The 16,526-nt window shown below is 39.2% G+C and overlaps 1 protein-coding gene across 6 annotated transcripts in view; it reads right to left on the bottom strand.

Annotated features, from left to right (window-relative positions):
• The window catches only part of PLXNA1 (plexin A1), a 372,167-nt gene that overhangs the window by 61,825 nt on the left and 293,816 nt on the right, over positions 1–16,526 (bottom strand). For all 6 annotated transcript variants that reach the window (XM_088134264.1, XM_088134267.1, XM_088134268.1 and 3 more), the window contains 6 exons: positions 15,448–15,615; positions 12,775–12,868; positions 9,800–10,036; positions 9,185–9,328; positions 5,541–5,775; positions 1,516–1,658 (listed from right to left, as the gene is read on the bottom strand). In XM_088134264.1, coding sequence (XP_087990390.1) covers positions 1,516–1,658; positions 5,541–5,775; positions 9,185–9,328; positions 9,800–10,036; positions 12,775–12,868; positions 15,448–15,615 — 1,021 coding nt within the window. The remainder of the gene's footprint in view (positions 1–1,515; positions 1,659–5,540; positions 5,776–9,184; positions 9,329–9,799; positions 10,037–12,774; positions 12,869–15,447; positions 15,616–16,526) is intronic.

The raw sequence follows: 16,526 nt of genomic DNA, 5'->3' as shown, positions 1-16,526 counted from the left end.
AAAAAAAAATCTTTTAAAAATAGCAAATATCCACAAGCAATTCACAGGATTATTCTGAGATAATACAAATACAAAGAAAGACATATTGTAATCTTGCGAAGGAGATCAATGGACAGAAGCAGCAGCACTGCTGTACAAACTCCTCTCTGGACAACACAGCTACTTTTATAGTCCAAGACAGGGTAGTCCTATGTGAGAGATTTTCAAACTATTTGCTCAATTGCTTTTTAGTGTGCCAATTTTCATTAAGATTCTGCTGTCAGCAAAATGCTTCTGTTGTTCTTTGCCTTTATCTAATTTTCATTCTCTTACTCTTTACTTAAAATCTTACCTACTCTGAACTGACCTTAGCAAGGACTTTTATGGACTACTTAATGCTTCCCTATGGCTCCCTCTTTTCTTACCCTATTTGACCTACCCATTAACATTTTTAAAAGATGCTCCTCAATTCTCCCAGTTGCTATCAAGCAACATATCTGTAGAACTGATACTTCTTATTCTCATTACAATTAAGGCAATAATGACTGAATTAGTCTCCATGCTCTGCAATTTAGAAGGAATACAAGAACAACAGCAATAGCATGAGCGATCTAGTGAGAGCTCAGTAATGACTGCTGGAATTGAGGTTGTTCAAATCTTATGCAAGACATAGTTTTGCTAGCTGGCATGGGTCAAGTCAATTTCTCTCATGCTCAGCTCTCTTTCTGTAAAACTAAATGGCTTACTTTATAAGATGTTTGTGAAAGCGTAGTCCTCATGTGCCACATTTTATAGAAAGAGGGGAAAAAACCCTGAAAAAGCACTCCCCTCCCCAGAATGAATTTTAATTAATCAATTTTTATCTTTGCTTTGGAACCATCTATTAAACGCAGAGGCCAAAATCTGCTGTCATACGGATGTTTTTAATCACAAAGCTCATAAACCATGTCCCTGGCAGTGAGGGCTGGGGCTCATGAACTTGCAGTTCAAAACCCCTGGAAGACATTGAGTTGATTAATCCAATATTAGCTTATTCTTTGTCGGGGTTTTTTATACCTACCTCCTCAGAATACAGAAATGCCTATGATCCGGCATTTAAGAAACACTATCAGATTAGTCTCTTCAAGAGTACAGATAGTAGTTATATATTTATTTACAGTGACTTTGATATACCATGAACAACTTCCCTCAGTGGCAACATTACAGTCATCCCACCAACTTCCACATCAGTTTGCTTCTAAAATCTTGAATGTACCTTCTTTAGCAAATAGCAAAATGTATGGGTAATGGGAAGTAAGAATCATGGAATACTGATGATTTTGAGATCACTCCAGTTGGCCTAAACCAATATCCTAAAGCAGAGAGACATCAATAGACAGAAGTAACACAAAGCTTATTTACAAAAAAAGAGAGAGGACTGCTGCAGCAAAAATACAAACAAATCCTTCTTCCTCGAGGCATAACCCCGCAAAGCTCAGGAAATTAACACAACATAAAAGATTATCCAAGCAGACACACATACACCCATTACCACACCTCCATTTCTTTCAGTACAGGATGGTCTTCTATTCCTGGAAAGAGGACTCTCATGGCATAGGTGCAATAATCCAAAAAGGGGATGCCAGCCCCATCCAAGTCATTGGTCAGCTCATGGATATCAGTCTGCAGCTCAGCAAAAGCTGGGGAGGAAACAGCAGATTTAAAAAGATGCCCAGATACACCTCCCTATCAAGACCTCAACTGACTAATACTGCCAATTGCACTGTGCAACTAAGATATTAAAGTGGATATATAATTAAATACATTAAAGAGGTATCACAGCTTACTTAAGTATGAAAAGAGAACCTAGAAGGTTCATGTTCCTAAAACTACATTGGTAGGGATTTCTTCAATGGAAACAGTTCAATCTTCTGACAAAAAAAAAAGACAGATTTTTTTCTTTAAGGACCACTAGCATCAAGTGACAGACCTGGACTAATATTTCAGTATGAAATTGACTTTCATGTCTGTATATATAAAGAGGCACTAAGAATGAAAAAAAAAAAGACAGATTTTTTTCTTTAAGGACCACTAGACAAAGAAAAAGTGAGTCTGCCCCCTTCATTCCCATCTTTCAAATGGAACAGCCATTTGGTAATATAGTACTTGTGGAGTCCTTGGTGCTCTCTGATCTTGATTGTTTGCTTGCAGATGTTTCATTACCCAACTAGATAACATCATCAGCGTGAGTCTGAGGTTTGATACCTGTTTATATACAGTAGTTTGCCCTGCCAGTTTTACCAAAACCCCACAGTCACACTGACGATGTTACCTAATTGGGTAATGAAACATCCATAAGCAATCAACCAAGCTCAGAGAGCATCAAGGACTCCACAGTTCAACCCTGACCTATATATATTCTCTTCTATTGGAATGCAGTGCTTGGCTGGGTTGGAACGGCCCACGTGAAAAAGGAAGCACATCCTATAGCTTTAAATTCATCTACAACAAACCAGGTTGTTTGTTTTCAAGTTCAAAAGCTGGGGAGGGGGGACATGAATGGAAAGAGGAGAGGAACGCAGGGGAAAAATCAAATTAATGGCACTTTAAAAGGAAGCTAGAAGCGGCAGAGGGCTGTAGGCCGATCAGTTTGATGAGAAAAAACAAACCGTCAGTTTGAAAGGCACACTATCTTATCTGTAACTTGTGGGACTAGAAAAGAGAAAAGGCAGGGAAGATACTGCAGCTTTTAATTAAAAGTAGATCCTTTTATCTGCCAGCTATGGAAGACAAGGCAAAATCCCCTCCATGCACTCCCTCCCTTCTTCTCCAATCACTCTGTCACTATTTCTATCTACAGGGCTATTTTTTTTTCATACTTCCTTTTTTTTATTATCTCATTTTAGGAGCCTGCTTCTATAGCAGCCTCTGGGCCAACTTGGAGTTGGCAGGGTCACAGCCCCAGGCGCTGGCTTGTGGTGATAATGGGCAATTAGGTTTTATCAGCAGGATCAGAAACAGTATTCTGTCCAATTTCTCAGCATCTGTCTGTCACATAATGAGAGACCCACAGTCTTTCACAGGCAGACTTCTCTCTTTCTTTAAAACTTTTCCTCTTGAAATCTTGCTAAGTTCCTTCAAACTGTACTAAATAAAACCTTGAATAAAATTGCCTTATCTGACCCCAAGCTCTCACCAAAGCAGTACTTAAACTGACAGAAGTATTTGGGTTTGCAAAAGCCATAATGCCAGGTGCAGCACAAACCTAGTTCCTATGTTTTTTAAATCAGCATTTACCTACCTGGCATACGATGGTTGCCCTACCAGTCAAAGACTCCCCAGTCAGCATGGCCAACAGTATATGGGAATTCTGGTAATTACAATTACAATATACCTCGAGGACACCGTACTAAGAAAGGTTTGTTCTAAATCATAATGACTTACTTTCCTATTCATGCTGTAACAAAACTGGAACCAGTACAAATTTGACTATTACCTATTATTTGGCAATAACTTTGTAGGCCATTAATATTAGTGAAAAAGATATTTTTTTATTCCATTTTTCCTAGAAAAACAGGATAACATGTAATACTCACCCACATCTTTCTGTTCTACTATACTGTTTTAACTGTTGAACATCTATAACATTATTTTTTTAGAGCTGGTTCTCAAAGTAAAGATACATTTTATTTTCATCCCACGATCTAAATAATGCTGAGATACTGAAGGGCAAGTGTGCTCAAACTGTGAGTTGTGAACCTCCTGCACAGGGCATGGTGACCAACTTAGAGTGGGGATTGCAAAATGTTTTACATTCTGGTTGGGCAAAGTAGAGGTACAAACAAATCTCACTCTGGGCTTTGTTCCCACTTTGTGCAGGCTTTTGCAGGCTTGCCCAAGAAAAAAATAAGTTAAGTTTTGACAGTGTTTCTGCTTTGCAAATGGAAGGACTGGTGAAAGTCAGTCTTGGCTTTGCTCCCTGCTTTGCCTGTGCAAAGTCTGCAGTGGGCAGTTATGATTTGATAACAGTTGATCCCCAGACTGACAAGGATCCAGAAGACTGTTTAAAAACAGCCACCTGCAAGCTCCTTCACGATCAGTGAAGAGACCCAACACTTTACTGGTTCACAAAAAAGAAGAGAAGAGAAGAGAAGAGAAGAGAAGAGAAGAGAAGAGAAGAGAAGAGAAGAGAAGAGAAGAGAAGAGAAGAGAAGAGAAGAGAAGAGAAGAGAAGAGAAGAGAAGAGAAGAGAAGGAGGAATCTGTCTTAATATATCTTGGGGATATAGTAAGGAATATTTCAGTTGCCGGAATTTTTGTAGCCTCTTCTCTTTCTTAACACATTTCTGCGAAAGAGAATTTGACTTTCTGCGAAAGAGACTCATGATTGGAAAAGGAATTCCTTTTAGTCTTAAGTAGAGGCCAAGAGCATGATAGTAACCAGAGTGTTTGAAAAATTCTGTGATATATAATGATTTAATTTTCAAATGTAAGTGGTACTGTATATTTATTTCTTACTTAACTTTAATCCCAGTGAAATTATTAGCTCTATTAATGGGGGAGGGAGATGTTGCACAAATTTATTTATTGTTTTAGGGAGATATGGTACTTAAAATTTTGAGAACCCACATCTTTCTGTTCTACTATATGCTATAGATCCACAAAACTCCAGATATCCACATTTTTGTGGTCCAGATATTATAGTTATTATACTGCCTGATCCAAAGCTAAGTCTGAATATGGGTGTCCATACACCTACTCTGACATTTACTGTACCACACTGACTATGGAAGTAAATGAAACAGGTCTACATATTTCAGCAAAAAAAAAAGGGGGGGGGAGCAACCAAGAATGTATAGGCAACAATTTCCTGTAACATTATGAAAAGAACAGTGAATGCTACTGTGATTTTTGTTTAGTAATATAACTTCACCTGTAATTAGGACATTCATGAACAATAAAATTATGACTAGTATCCTTGCTACTTTACATTTCTACTCTTATCTTCTTCCCTGTAAACTGGATGGCTTCTGTAGCTTCCAGATAGTCTACCATTCAGGTAGCTTACAGAAGGAGACTTGCCTTGTTTCAATAACAGAAAAGTATTTTACATTATATGGATGCATCATAAAGAATAATAAATGAAAAGGTTGAAACCTATGCATTGCTTCATGGCCAGCTGAAACTATATGATCTGGGCAGGAAAAAAATAATCACTGTCTGATTTGCTTGTTTCACAGGGCAATGGCCTGCAAGTATAATAGTCTCTCTCATGAAGAAAAGAAGTTTTAGGGTTTTCCAAGCAGCTAAATTACTGAAAGTAAACTGGGCAGAATGCTATGGAGGCACATAAGGGAAACCCCAAACTACCCATGATGGAGGAAGATTCATTTTCTTACGTTGGAGTTTGCCCACCATACAGTACCCAATGTGATACATTTGGTGCTTTTTAAAGAAAAAAGAAAAGAAAAGCAGCACTGAAGTGGGGAACGCCGAAACCAGCTTTTACCTGCAGTTTTCCTCTTACAGTAGTGGGCTGACAACAATATAAATGACAGAATAGTGGAAAAAAGACATCCTCACCTTCCTTGCATTCCAAGGCCACACGTGATTCCAAGTTGTCCATTTGCAGCTGGAGACGTTTGAGTGTGCGGTCAGCATCTCGAGACTTTCGTTTGTATGCAATAAGGACAATTATGATGATGAGCAAGAGAAGACCTCCTCCTCCACCAATGCCAATAATGGCTGGCAAAGTCAGCAAGTTGTCAGAATATATCAGCAGTGTTCCTGGAGAGAACTCAAACCCCCCAGCCTTAATCTGGGAGACAAAGAGAGAGAGAAAGATCAAATACTATCAACTGTGGCTCACTTACTCCAAAGAAATATTTTTATATTCCTTTTTGCTTAGTAGACAAGCTATGCTTAGTAGACAAGGAAACTGAGCAAATTTTGAAATTGGGTAATTGGGGTTCTCCATAATCTATTGTAGAGTGGGCTTTTGAGATGAGGACACTATCAACATATACTTTTCTAATGGGTGGTCACAGCTATCTTGTCATTGTAGGATAAGCAAAAAACACCCTTTTTTAATTTTACACATTTTAATACTAGGAAGAAAAATATACTTGCCATATTGATTTTTATTCTAGCAATAGCCCAGAGATTCTTTGTACTCAGCATACCAATACAAATGTCTGTTCTATCCCCACTATGCCCTTCTCTAAACATCTTCTAGTTAGCACTGACTGCCACCTTTAGAGAGAAGCAAATGTAAGAGTGAGAAAGAGCAATGACGAGTTATTGTAGGGATAAGTCTCACACTGCCTGAAAAGAGATTAGATGGGATATAGACATATGCTGGTACATTGCTGATGCCTGAAAGGAGTAAGCATCAAGTTTGATATCTTATTCAAATAACATTATAATAACAGATGGGATGCAAAGTACATTCCTGTGATGGATGAGGCGCCTGGAGGAGGAAATGTTTTGGGTCCTTTTCAAATATTCAAGGCCACAATGAACTCTGGAGTAAGACAGAATTGCTGTACCAAAAGCTAATCTTATTTAATGCATTCAGATATTGTTGAGTACAAAGAGGGAACAGGTGAAGAATAATCCTGCTTTGCAGATTAACAACATTTTTATTTTCCCCTCTGAAGCCAACAATTTAAAAAAATTAAACCAAGTTTATGATCCATTTAAGTTTTGCATAAACATAGTCATAAATTAATTTTATCAAGCAACCATCTCATTCTGATTGTTTTAAATATATGCATAGCTGTGTTTCATAAGTAACTTCTTTAACACATGCATTTTCTGCAGAGTTTTCTATAATATGTAGATTTTGACTGATAATTTTGAAACAAGGACTGTGCACAAAATCCATCAAACAAGAATCTGAAGGGAAAGTATATTATGATCTGCATCATAATTTGGAAAGCATTAGGCCAGTTTGTTTAAAAAATTGAACTATGTAATTACTTCCTACCCCAAATACAGTCCAGAGTTTCTAAATTTGTAATATGGTAGTACATTAGGAACCCCCCCCCCCTATTACAATGACATTTGTAAATACATTGAAGATGGAAACAGACGCAGAAAAACAAGAAATGATTTTTAAGACATCTTCAACTCAGAAGGAGGTTTCAACTTTGAACTGGTATTTAAAAGTAGGGTTCAGCAAACTACAGCCTGCGAATTAAACCTGGCCTGCCACCTGCTTTTGTATGGCCTATAAGCTGAGAATGGACAGGTGGGTGGTATATCGCCAGGCCTGAACCTCAGCTGCGCTCCCATGGCAAGGGGTGAAGAATCCTGGGTAACAGCAGCAGCCTATCAGCAGCCTCCTTGCTGGTGGGCTGGCACCATCCAATGGCTGCCATGCTCCTTGGCCTGCAGACCTGCCAGCTATGTCCTCAGAGGCAGAGAAGGGATGTGATCTGGCCCTACAGAAAAAGTTTGCTGACCCCTGCGCTAAAGGATGCCAGTGGACAAATGACTGATTCAAAGATCATTATCAAGTTAGAAGGCTATGGGATTTGGTGAGTTACTGTATGTAAGGAAGAATACAGCAAGCAACAGAATAAAATCAGTAAAGGTTCTGACCAAACTATGCCAGCAACTCTGGAGAATGGCACAGTGGCCAACAGGTTGGAAGAGGTCAGTCTACATATCAGCTCCAAAGGAAGAAGAGTATGCAAACTATTGCACAATATCCTTAATTTAATGTGCTAGTAGAATAATGCTTAGGATCCTCCAACACAGATTAGAGCCCTATGTGGAAAAAAAGATGCAAGATGTTCAAGTTAGTTTAGAAAAGGCCGAGGAACAAAAAGCATTATTGCTGATGCATGCTGGATAATTAAGAAAGCCAAAAAGTACCCAAAAGAAGTCAATATGTGATGCATAATTATAGAAATAATTATTCATAATTATTTAATTGGGTCATCATTGCAAGCATGGAATGTCCTCAGAAAAAATGGGAATCCCAGGACACCTCACTGTCCTCATGCAAAACGTACACACAGGTCAGGAAGTCAGTCAAGGCGGGACACGGCAAAAGAGACTGGCTCCAGGTTGTCAAAGGAGTGAGTCAAGGCTATATACTCTCTTATTTATTCAACCTATAGGTGGAATATATAGTGAGAGAAGCTGGACTGGAAGAAGATGAGCACGATGTTAACACTGGAGGAAGAAACAGCAATAACCCATGCTCTGCTGATGACACTACTCTAATAGCTGAAAATTCAAATGATCTGCAAGCTTTAGTAATGAAAGTCAAGGAGCAAGTGAAAACATGGGATTAAGATTAAATATAAAGAAGGCCAAACTAATGACAACAGATATAGCAACCAGCTTTAGAATTAACAAGACCTTGAAGTTGTGGATAGCTTCTGCCTTTAGAATCAACGATCAACAGTAAGGAACTAGCAGTCAAGAAAGGTGCAGCAGACTAACCCTTGGTACAATAGCAATGAAAGCCTTAGAAAAGATATTCAGATGCTATGACATATCCATACCTAAAGACTCCAGGATCATCTAACAATTTTTTTCCCTATGATGCTCTATGGAAGTGAAACTTGGATTTTGGAGTAACAGGATAGAAAACTTTGGTTTTGGAGAAGACTCCTCAGAATGCCATGAATACCCAGCAAAAGGAACAAATGGTCACAGAACAAATCAACCCACTTGAGGCATAAATGACCAGGCTGAAATCATCATATTTTGGATCCATTGTGCAAAGGCCCAGCTCTCTTAAGGAGGGGACTCCTGCTGGGAAAGGTGGAAGTAAAGAGAAGAAGATGACAGCAACAAGGTGGATGGACTCGATTACAATCATTGGGAGATCTGATAGACCAGATTAGGGATAGATCATCATATAGAGAAGGTCTATCTATATGGCTGCTAAGATTCAACTCCAAACTGATGGCACATAAACAATTAAAAAATATAAATTTACTCACAAAACTAAATAAGCAATATGCATAATACAGTTAGGTGTACTTTTCTTTTTAGTTACACAGCATGGTTTTTCAAATAGAATTTATATTTGGAAAGGGAAAAAGGGAAGAGTGACAAGATTCAAAAGGCAATGCATGTATATTCTGCAATCTTTGTAACTTTGCAATTCTTTTAGCAAGAAAAATAAAATCAGCACTTGGTGCTTATTGTAAGACTGTCCAGATAAGACAAAAGCACAAACAGGGGCTGTGCCTGACTTGCCTTACCGTTACTTTATGTTGTCCTGTGAGATTTGGTGACTCGCAGAGCAGTTGGGTCTCAGACACAGTAAGAGCGCAGGGAGTGTCTCCAATGAGCACAGTGTAGTTTAACCGGGAATTACCAGATGCTGGTGGGAGCAGGTTGCGGCCCTTTAAGAAGAATAAAACTGGATTTACTGATAATAGTCAATCTCCTATTTTTAGTTCATATCACTTTGTTCAGCTTTGAAAAGGAAGGAGCAGGAATGGAAAGAAAGGAACCTCAGGCAACTGAAGGGATAGGTCCAATAGCTTATTCTTGGATGAGGAGAAAGACCAATGGGTGATCAGAGTGAATATGTACTTACAGTGGTTTCCCTCTCCTGTCTTTGACGCTGTAATGGGAAGATGCAACCAAGGTTTTTCTCTTCTTAGCAACTAAATTTCAATCCTGCACTTGTACATTGTGAGTACCAGGATTATTAGCATAATGGACTTCACTGAACAGGTCCAGGAATACTGAATAACACTGTCAAGCTTCATAACTGTGTAATTAGTGCATATCTAATACGACCAGGAGTTATGCTCAAGAAGTAGGTTTGTCTCTAAAACCTGTAGAAACAGGGCTGAAAAAATTATTACCTTGAGGATAAGAGGAGAACTTGGCTTGAGCTCCAACATACCAGATGGCAAAGATTCAAACACAGGATCTGGATAATAGACAAAGTTAGTTCTGTTGATGATCAACAAGGCCTGGACGTTGTCCATGATAAAGCCAATCTCATCTGGTCGATCACCAAGCTCTGAAGGGCTCCTGACTGGGTTATCAACGGAGGGAGCATAACACACCATAGTGGTATCATTGTAGACTGTACAGTTCTGAAAGGCAAAAATTAGTAGGCTTAACCACTTTTCTCTCTCATTAATTTCATCTTATTGCCAAGAAAACCAAAGGCAATTTCCTCAAGCTATCTGCCACACCCTTCTTAACTTTTTCACACTACTAAGCAAGTGCCCCTACTGCTAGCATGCTGTCCTCTCTGGATTGCTGTCCAATACTTTTACCAACTGGGAAATGGGAAAACATAGAAGACAGCAACTTCCTTCCCTTTTTCCAGCAAAAGTGTATTAAGAACAGAAACCAGCCACTATGTGGAGGAACAGTAAAGCAACCCCTTGGAGTCATGGGGGAGATGAGTATCTTGACAGCAACAGGCAGGGGGAAATTTTCAGAGCCAGGAGGTAGGATGAAGTAGGAGCTCCTGCCAATGTAGAGCTGCTTGTGTCATACCTCCAAAAGAATGCTGTGAAATCTTTTTTTTGGAGCAGAAGCTGAGCCAATAATTAATTGGTTCAGCTTTTCAAACAGCATGCAAGCCCCATGGCATTGTGGGGAATCACAGATTTCAGCCTGGCACAGCCCCCACATACAGCAAGGGCACTGTCAAATGTAATTAATTCCTAGGAAGAAATGTGTACTTTCCTCCCACATTACTCAATAAAACAATTACTTAAATCAGGAGTGGGCAATCTTTTCATTGTTAAAGGCTGGACTTAGTGTGTGTGTGTGTGTGCACACGCGTGCGTGTATGTGGGGGAGACAGAGAAGGAAATGGGATGGTTCCATATCACATGTCAGTGAGGCTGGGTTTGGGGAAGAAGAGTTTGAGTGTTTTCTTTGTTTTTTAAAACTGTAGTACAGTATGCCTATTTGAGGGCTTCTACAACCATTTTCATTATTTGTAGTAGTAGTAGTTGATGCTGTTGTTGTTATTTTATATCCCACCTTCTTGCCAGCACCTCAAACCAGCTTATGTGGGGTCTTCTTCCACTTTATCTCTCCCCGCCCCCCCATCACGCCTGGGGTGAGAGAGTAATCTAAATTTCCCCAGTAACTTTCCGTGGCTGAGGGTGGATTTGAATCTGGGTCTTCCCAGTCCTAGCCCAACAACTACTACACCACACTGGAAAATGGCTGGATACCATACTGTCAGTCTTTAGAAATAATGGTCAAAGTGGAGATTCATGGGACAGAGGTTGCCTTCCTTAAATAAGATTAAATTTCATGGTGGCATTATTATGGGTGAGAGATTCAGGTGACATATCCTATGACATTTGTGACATCAATTTAAGTACTATTAGTGCTTTGGTCAAATCTCTCTTAAAACTATCCAATATTTAAAAATATATGCTGTTATAATAAATCTGGTTTGCGCCTTTGCTGACTTAACTGAGTTGAAGTATAACAAGATACTGCATTTACTCTTTATGTTCAAAAAAAGGAGAAAATGTTTCTGGTAAAAGTCAGATTCCTCTTTTTTTTCTCCCCCCAGATTTGCAACTTATGGATAAAATATGCTGGTTAAACTACTGTATTTTACATTTTCTTTCTTCATACTCTTTTAGACTTTCTTCCTATTGTCCATTCTAAGGAGAAATAAATTAAACAATTACATTTCCAACTTGTTCAACTGATTTGGGGGAAGAAGGGAAAGATTAGATTTAATAATAATTTAATTAGATGCAATGGCACATTTCTCTGAGAAATTTAGAAACAGAAAAGGGTTAGCATAAATGAACTCAGATCATTTCAACAGAAAGCAAAAATTTGACTTCAGGAAAGCCTGGACATACTTTGTCACGTGAGATAACAAATGCAAAAATCTGCCTAGATGCCAATTTTCAAGTATGAACTAAATTACCATCACCCAAACTCGAAGACTGCTGTGGTGGTGGTGGTGGTGATTAATTGCCTTCAAGTTAGTTTTTGATTCCTGGCGACTGCCTGGACAAGTCCCTGCAGTTTTCTTGGCAAGGTTTTTTGGAAGTGGTTTGTCACTGCCTGCTTCCCAGGGCTGAGGGGGAGTGACTGGCCCAAGGTCACCCAGCTGGCTTCGTGCCTAAGGCGGGACTAGAACTCAGGGTCTCCCAGTTTCTAGCCCGATGCCTTAACCACTACACCAAACTGGCTCTTTGCCCTTTGCTGTGGTTATTAAGCTTCACTCAAAAATGGCAAATTCACTGCAAGGGGTGCTCACGGTAGAGGGCATAGTTTAAGAAAGTACAAGATGACTTACTATATTTTTCTGCAATTCTTTTCCTCTATACTAGTTAGATAGATTTTACCTTACTCTTTCTGTATCACAGAAAACTTCCAAGACATCCTAAGTAGACTGTTCTCATTTCTCAAGCTATGAATGTGAATCTTTGATTGGAGGAGCACAATAAAATCTTTCTCCCTGCACCATTTAAATATTGACCGTGGCATAAGAAAGCATTTGCTGTCCATGATGTGCAAGATCATCCCACTACCTTTTCTAAGCAAAAGATATCCAAGGTTTCTGTAGTTTTTCAGAAATTGCTGAATTATGCTGTACCTCAGACAACAATGCAACAAAACAACTGAGCTTGTCCACCAAGGTAATTATGTTTTTCATGAAATTCTGAAGTCTTTAGGAATATATTGTCTACTCGTCAGAAAACTGAAGGCAGACTTTTGCTCATGGCTGCTCAGGCATCCTGGATCCACAACTCTCCAAATTCCAAGTCAGAATGTGCATCTCTAAAACCACTGGAGAATATTACATTGGGTTAAGGCTGGGTTAAGATTTACTTACATTCTCCTTCTCAGCACTGCCATATTTGGCTCGGATTCTGGGCTCTTTGATAGTGGCCAGGTTGGTGCCTGTCACAGTCAACAATGTCCCACCACTAGGAATCAAGCAGAAGAGGTTAACTGAAGGTCCCAATGGAGAGGGTGCAGGCAACATAAGCCAGTGGAACAAAGCATTCTTTTTATCCCAATATTTTGCAGCTCCATACTCTTTTAACTTCATGCTGGGAAAAACAACAACTTTGTGAATTATTTTAGACAGCAATGCGTAAAAATGAACAGTTCCTATTTGGAGTTCCATTAATCTCCACAATATACCAAGGATACCCAATATCAAACTTTGACTCTTAACAAGTCTCAAAAAGAATAGTTTCTCCTTTTGCCCACTACTACATCTGATTTTCTAGGAATCTTTTGGTTCTCCTGTCCTTGGGGTGCTTCCTCTTCCAACTTTTAAAATTTTATTGGAACAATGGGGTTGCTCAGCTTGCTTTGTCTGTGCAACTGCCAATGTCCTTCTTTTTCTCTCCTTTGGCCCCTCCCTGCTTTGTTCAATTTATTTTTGTGAAAAAAAATGGTCCACTGCTTCCCATTTAATATTAGCTTCATATTAAATTAACTTGGTCCCGCGCTCAGGTATCATCTTTACTAGGCTGTTCATCTAACAAAAATGCAATCAAAATCGGCATTTAGTAAAATGTCTACTAAATAGTGCTATAAAACAGCACTCTGTCCCCATTCTGTGCCATGTCACGCAACTAGAGATTTGGATTTTTTTTTTCCTTATGTAGCTAAATCTTCTTTAAATAGCTAAGATATTACAGTACAATCCTACAAATGAGTAGGACAGGGCTTACTCCCAAATAAGTTAATATCAGGTCTTAATAGCATTAACTGATGCCAAATTCCAGGCAGAAAGTGTATTATTCCTTCCAGTGTTTATTTTGGAATTCTACATGGCATCCAGAAGCTAGATGCAGAAGGATGTATTTCCCAGGCATTGTTTGAATTCTTTTGATTCAGGTCCATTAATTACCAGTATAAACACTACAAATAATTGTAAGAAACTGCAAGACTCAAATCCCAATGAAAGCAATTCCCATTGAAACCATTTAAGGCTCAAAGAAGAATTCATTTATTGAGAGACTAGTGTACAGTTGTAAGCATTGCTGACACTAAAGAGCCTGCACACGCCAAACTTAATTTTACCCCCTTTTCCTTCCACCTCCTCCCTTAATGTCCCATAACCGTTCTTGCACATGCCCCTGGTCTCACGTTGGTATGACCTTGGGCATTCCTGGGAAATTGATAACAATCCATCTGCGCCTCTTCATCTCTCCCCCAGCCTTTTCTTGTAATGGCAGAAATGAAGCAAGCAAGCTAGCAGGATAGGTTAATTGATTGCGAGGCTTCTGACATGAATATGTGATTTTTACCACAAAACTTACAATTTCACTTTCGTATTGATATTTTGTAAGAAAACATGTATTGAAAGCAAAGGTTTATTGTCCCACATGCTTCACAAAATAGGTCTTTATTGTAGGAAAGAGATATACCATAACAGTCATTCATAAATATCTCCCTGAGCTATCCCCAAATAACTCATCAAATAAGTACAAAATGGTATAGAAAATCTAACATTTGTGGGAATTTCTTTTGACTGCTGGTAAAGAGCCTCTTGATGAGGGTGAAAGAGGAGAGTGCAAAAGCTGGCTTGAAACTCAACATTAAAAAAACTAAGATCATGGCATCTGGGCCCATCAATTCCTGGCAAATAGAAGGGGTAGAAATGGAAGCAGTAACAGACTTCATTTATTTGGGCTCCAAGATCACCGCAGATGGAGACTGCAGCCATGAAATTAAAAGACGCTTGCTCCTTGGGAGGAAAGCTATGGGAAGCCTAGATAGCATATTAAAAAGCAGAGACGTCACCTTGCCGACAAAGATCCGCATAGTCAAAACTATGGTTTTTCCAGTAGTAATGTATGGCTGTGAGAGCTGGACCATAAAAAAGGCCGAGCGCCGAAGAATTGATGCCTTTGAACTGTGGTGCTGGAGAAGACTCTTGAGAGTCCCCTGGACTGCTAGGAGGTCAAACCAGTCAATCTTAAAGGAAATCAACCCTGATTGCTCATTGGAAGGATCGATAATGAAGCTCAAGCTCAGATATTTTGGTCACCTAATGCGAAGAGAGATCTCTTTGGAGAAGACCCTGATGCTGGGAAAGATTGAAGGCAAAAGGAGAAGAGGACGGCAGAGGATGAGATGGTTAGATAGCATCACTGAAGCAATGAGCATGAAACTGAGCAAACTCAGGGAGGCAGTGAAGGACAGGAAGGCCTGGCGCAATATGGTTCATGGGGTCACGAAGAGTCGGACACGACTTAACGACTAAACAACAACAAATTAACCTCTACCAAGGATTAGACATTCAGAATGGAGGGTGCCAACAAATACTTAGCTACAGCATTTTATGTCCAACCGACATATGATGGCTACTGTGCATTCATCTCACAGTATTTATTGAAATAGCTTAGAAAAAAAGTTATAACACTGTTCAGTAGTTTTCTCTGTAAAACAAACTGTGAAGAACTACAACTACAAATGGACTTACACCCAGTAATAAAACAAAGATGGATAATTTTATTCTGAAACAATTCTTTTCAATGCTAGCTACCTTCTGATGCTCCATTCAGGGTCTATCTTTTGAATGGTGGGATCCTCAGTATAATAATATGTAACATCAGAACTGCTAAGTACAGCCCGGTTTATATGAATGAGGATGGCTGAACTTCCTGGGATCTGACCAGGTGGTGTCCTACATTGGATCTCACCAGCATTTCTCCTGTGGGACATAGAAAGAAGGAAAAAAATGAAAACAATGTCATCTTTTCCATGGCTGTATCATGATACCAAACAAATCAAATATTTCATTTGTACTCAAGAGCCAAGCTTTCTTCTGCATGTACCTGGTAAAATAACTGACCTCAGTAACAAGATGTCCAAAGTATCACAGAATATAAATGCTGATTGTCTGATTCTCAAGCTGTGGTCCTGTGAGTGAGACTGTGCTAAACTAGGATAGGACAGAATAAATTTGTTCACTTAAGGCAGCAGTCCACAGACTACAGCCTTCCCATATTCACTGTCAGTTAATGAAGCAAGAGCCTGCTCACTACTTCAGCCCTCATCTCCCAGCATTCACTGCCAGTCAGCTATTTGCAAAAATGAATCAGTAGCTACAAACTGGTTTCCTGAAGTATGTAAGTAATAATACAAATAGCAACATGACTAAACCAACAATACTGAACAGGTCTTTAATGCCACTACTGATTGTTAATCTACATGTGGAGGCCAAGTGGAACTGTGGTCTTGCACAAGCAACCACAAAAGAAAATGCAAATAGAAAATACACTGAGTATCTAAAAATGAAATTTCAGTAGCCTGAAGATCTACTTTCCTTTATTTAGATTTATATGGCTGCCCACTTAACATGCAATTCTAGGTAGGTAGCAATCAATTAAAAACAAACAGAAATAACCAACAACAATTTAAAGACAGCACATTAGTCCCTTAGCACTTTCAAGATTCATTCATTCACTCACTTGCTCACTCACTCATTCATTCAGGTTGTAGGCTGCCCATCTCAAATACATGACTCTGGGTGTTTTCTTAATTTTCACCAGCAATTTTGGCTAAGAGTTGTTATTATGGCACATTCATAACCGAATTAAAGGGGTAAATAATATTTAATTT

The sequence above is a fragment of the Python bivittatus genome, unplaced genomic scaffold (assembly GCF_059951505.1).
Source record: "Python bivittatus isolate LINGU-HERP-01145 unplaced genomic scaffold, Pbiv_v1 ctg000080_np1212, whole genome shotgun sequence".
Lineage (NCBI taxonomy): Eukaryota > Metazoa > Chordata > Lepidosauria > Squamata > Pythonidae > Python > Python bivittatus.
This window is presented reverse-complemented; position numbering and strand designations above follow the sequence as displayed.